At 45.5% G+C, this 4198-nt stretch overlaps 1 protein-coding gene across 1 annotated transcript; it reads left to right on the plus strand.

Annotated features, from left to right (window-relative positions):
- Positions 1-1423: 1423 nt before the first annotated feature.
- Positions 1424-2586, plus strand: LOC133922048 (copper transport protein ATX1-like). The gene is made up of 3 exons (XM_062367206.1): positions 1424-1614; positions 1844-1919; positions 2160-2586. The coding sequence occupies exons 1-3, from the start codon at positions 1603-1605 to the stop codon at positions 2381-2383; spliced, it is 312 nt and encodes a 103-aa protein (XP_062223190.1). The 5' UTR covers positions 1424-1602; the 3' UTR covers positions 2384-2586.
- The last annotated feature ends 1612 nt before the right edge of the window (positions 2587-4198 follow it).

Genomic DNA, 4198 nt, shown 5'->3' on the forward strand with positions numbered 1-4198 from the left:
AAATGGAAGCAACTGCGCCAGCAGGGTCGCAACGGCCACTGGTAACGCCGAACGCCCACACAACGACGAGGTGATGTCCACCAATTAGTGGTGTCTTTGTTGCTACAGCGGGTTTATAAGTTGTATCGTATAAGTAGATTGAGAGTAGTAGATTGAGTGAAGTTATATGTGTTGAAAAGAAAATTATTTGATTTGTTGTATCTGTCTGGATAGATTGAGCTGATTTTTTGTTTGCTTAACTCGTTAAAAAAATATTTAATTGGTTATATCTGTCTGAACAGACTGAACTGATTATTTTTGTTTGCTTGACCGAATCTAAAGTTATATAAATAGATGTAAAAGTTAAGATTATGATTAGTTACTCATATGAAATTGATTTTATGGTATTAATAAATACTCCTTTTGATTGTAAATGTAGGTTGTTTTAGATTTGTGCACAAGGATTAAGAAAATAGATCAAATGACCTTATTACCCTTCATTTATTTTGTATTGAAAAAAATAATTTATTTCTTTGTGAGAGTAATAATATTTATTAAATAAGGGTAAGACGGGAAAAAAATGTATAGAAGTTCGAAAATAACTTATATTTATAAATAATTGAAGAGACTAAAATGACCTACATTGCAACTAGAGAGAGTATGTCTGTATGTATTAGCGGATACTGAGGATGAGAAGTGAACCCAATTTTAACTTCACTTCTCTGCCAGAATGAAACAATATATTTACATTCACTTATATAAATAAAAATAATAAATAAAAACAACTAAATATGTTACTTTTTGAAATTATATGTATCTACACTAAAGAAAATTCAGAAAATCAAAGCCATAAGAGCATCTCCAACCGAGCCCTCTTCTCACCCCCTATCCTATATTTGAGAAAAAAACGATAAAAAACGGTCTCCAACCGACCCCCTATCCGATCCCCTTTATTTGAGAAACCCTCAAATCTCATCCCTCACCCCCTACATCTAGGGACTCCTCATCCAACCCCTCATTTGGGAGAGAGGGGAGAGAGAGAGGGAGAGAGGGGAGAGAGAGGGGAGAGAGAGTTACCAAATATTAATAAAATAGAGGTGATTCGAATATAGGGGGTCAAATATGAGGGGTCGGTTGGAACGCGTTGAGAAATAAGGGATAAAATCTGGATGAGGAGTCCTTAAATAAGAGTAATAGGAGATCAAATATGAGTAGCTGGTTGGAGATGCTCTAAGACAAGGAACACCGGCAGCAATGTGAAACACACCAGCCGAGCCATAAGTCGGGAGTTGTACTGCACACGGGCCGGTGTACTACTTCCGGTACTAGCGTACTACACAGCGGAGCGCGCGAGGCCAGATCAGGTCAGGCCGGGCATCTGCGGCGGCAGGAACTCTGCCTTTTGAGCCTTTTTTTCTCTCTTACCGGATCTTTCTGCGTGTTTGGTGCGCATCCACCCACCACCTGCTTTCTTGCTACGCCACCGCCCTATCTATTTATGCAGCCCGCAATCCATGAAGCCAGGGCACGCCGAGCTCTCGCCGACGACGTGTTTAGCGACGTCCACCGGTGCTCCTTCCGGCCGCTAGCTGTTTGCGTTCGTCTCCGCCGGAGCCGGGAGCCATGGCCGCTGAGGTAGCATCTCAATCTTAGCTGAGCAAACATTTGCAATTTCCTCAATCTGTAGAAATGTTACAGCACAGGCCGAATCAAGAGTATGGATGGATAGGAAAGTAAGGAAAACATAATTGCTTGGCCCTATTTTATTTTTCTGAGTTTCAGATATAGCAGCCCATTGGAATTTCTGTTTTTTCCCTGTTGTTGCATGATCATGTGATGTTTTGCTGGTCATTTTACTATGCAGACTGTTGTCCTCAAGGTTGCTATGTCATGCGAGGGCTGTTCCGGGGCAGTGAAAAGAGTGCTCAGCAAAATGCAAGGTTATTTCTCCTTGCAACTTTCACAGGATTTCATCGATCAAATAAAGTTTAACTAGAGAAAAGATGGGATGCCTCGAGTCCTACCAATTGCATGCCTACGCAATGCAAAACTTTCAGTTAATTTATCGCTCCATCCGAGGGGGGGAATCTAATCAGTCAGAATGCTAAAATGTTCGTGTATTAGTATTACCACCCATGCATAGATCTTAGTCGCTGATGCTTGTTGTCTTCTGGAATCAGGAGTTGAGTCCTTCGACATCGACATGAAGGAGCAGAAGGTGACAGTCAAAGGCAATGTCAAGCCAGACGATGTCTTCCAGACGGTTTCCAAGACGGGTAAGAAGACCGCCTTCTGGGAGGGTGAAGCCGCAGCTCCAGCAGCAGAAGCAGCTCCTAGCGCCACGGCAGAGTCAGCTGCTGTGACTGCTGCACCAGAAATATCCCCAGCCAAAGCTGATGCTTGATTTCACATGTGATGCTGTGACCTCTGAAGCTTACACTAAAGCCTACCAGCTGGGGGAACGAGTCTTCTGGGGTTTGCATCATGTTGTTGCCAGCCTAGCAGTTGACTCTGAAATATGGAATAAATGATAAACCCAGTGTGTATGATTTCAAGATGAGCACAGCTCATTAATGATTGTTGTTCAATAGATTTCACTTTAACCAATACATTGGAGTTCCTTCCAATGGGCTATTTTGAACTCCATTACTTGTCTGACAGAAAAGAACATGAGTCCAGTCACGTTACTCAAAATTTTCAAATTGTTAAGTTATTTGCTACATTATGTCGACTAAACCTTTTTTTGAGGAATTATGTCGATTAAACTAATAACTCGAAAGTTAATATTTCATGAACTCCCACATCCACTTTTAATAATGCATTCACTTGGCATTCCGCCATTCCCCATTTCAGTGACTCCGAAATTTTCTCTTTTCACAGGACACGAGGGGGCAAAAAATGCTTACATTCACTACTAAAGATGGTCAAATGGGCCGTGCTTATTGGGCCGGCCCGAGGCACGGAACTGTAGGCACGGCCCAGGCACGGCCCGGCCCGAGCCGAGATGGGCCGGGCCGGCACGGCACGAGGCCACGGGCCGTGCCTGGGCCGAGCGCGCGGCACGGCGGGCCAGCACGGCACGGCCCGGCCGAGTCGGGCCGGCACGGCACGGCTCGACCCACGGGCGGCACGGGCACGGCACGGCCCGGCACGGCCCGACTCAGGCACGGCTGGCCCAGGAGGCACGGCCGGGCCGGGCCGGCACGGCACGCGGCGGCCCATCACGGCACGGCCGGCCCGGCACGGCACGGCACGGCCCACCGCGGGGGGCACGGCCCGGCCGGCACGTGGGGCACGATGGGCCGGCGGGGGCACGCGGGTTAACGGGTTAAACGGGCCGGGAACGGCCCGTTTAACCCGTTAACCCGATATTTTTGAGTTTTATAGCCGTTTTGTGACCGTTTGAGCTCCAAAAAATTCGAAAAAAATTACAAAAATCACCATTTTTCACCTATAAATAGAGGAACACCTTGCCCTTCCATTCCACACCAGCAACACCATTTTCTCTCTTGTTTCCTCCTCTCATTCTTGTCTCAAAGTTCGTGAGAATTAGCGATAATTTGGCAAAATTAGTTTGAATTATTGCAAAAAAATCCGAGCAATTCCAAAATCGTCATCCTGCTGATTTGCTATCTTGAAGTTGAAGAAATCTTGGTGATTTTTTTGCATCGTTGTTGAGTCTTATTTTATTATTAGTTTTATTATTTGATTATTTCTAACTCTGAATATTTGCAATTTTTGTAGTATCATTCGACATTGGTCATAGATGCCGGTGATCATGATACATCCATAGATCATGATGTTTTTCTCCAAGGACTCACAGGGGACTACGACCCCTTTGATACTAGTGCTGCAGGTGATGATGGACCCGACGGTGAACCTCCGGTTGGTTCACATCCAGATCCAGGTGATGCAGCAGGAGTGCCATCGTCAGGCTCTACAAGTGCGCACACATTAGCAAGCAGCGGGTCTAAAAGATCAAGAGCCGGTACTTCCGAAGTTTGGTAAGACTTTGAAAGGATCTACAAAGAGGAAGATGGGGTAAGTGTCAGGTATGCTAAGTGTTATATTTGTAAAAATGAATTATCTGCAAAGCCCTCAGGTGGAACGGGGCACTTGAAGAGGCACGCCATAAGTTGCAAGCGAAAGAGTGGAGCAGCCATGAAGCAGACGGTGTTGCAGTACAACCCCGACGGCTCTGTTCATCATTGGGAGTACG

The sequence above is a fragment of the Phragmites australis genome, chromosome 6 (assembly GCF_958298935.1).
Source record: "Phragmites australis chromosome 6, lpPhrAust1.1, whole genome shotgun sequence".
NCBI classification, from domain to species: domain Eukaryota; kingdom Viridiplantae; phylum Streptophyta; class Magnoliopsida; order Poales; family Poaceae; genus Phragmites; species Phragmites australis.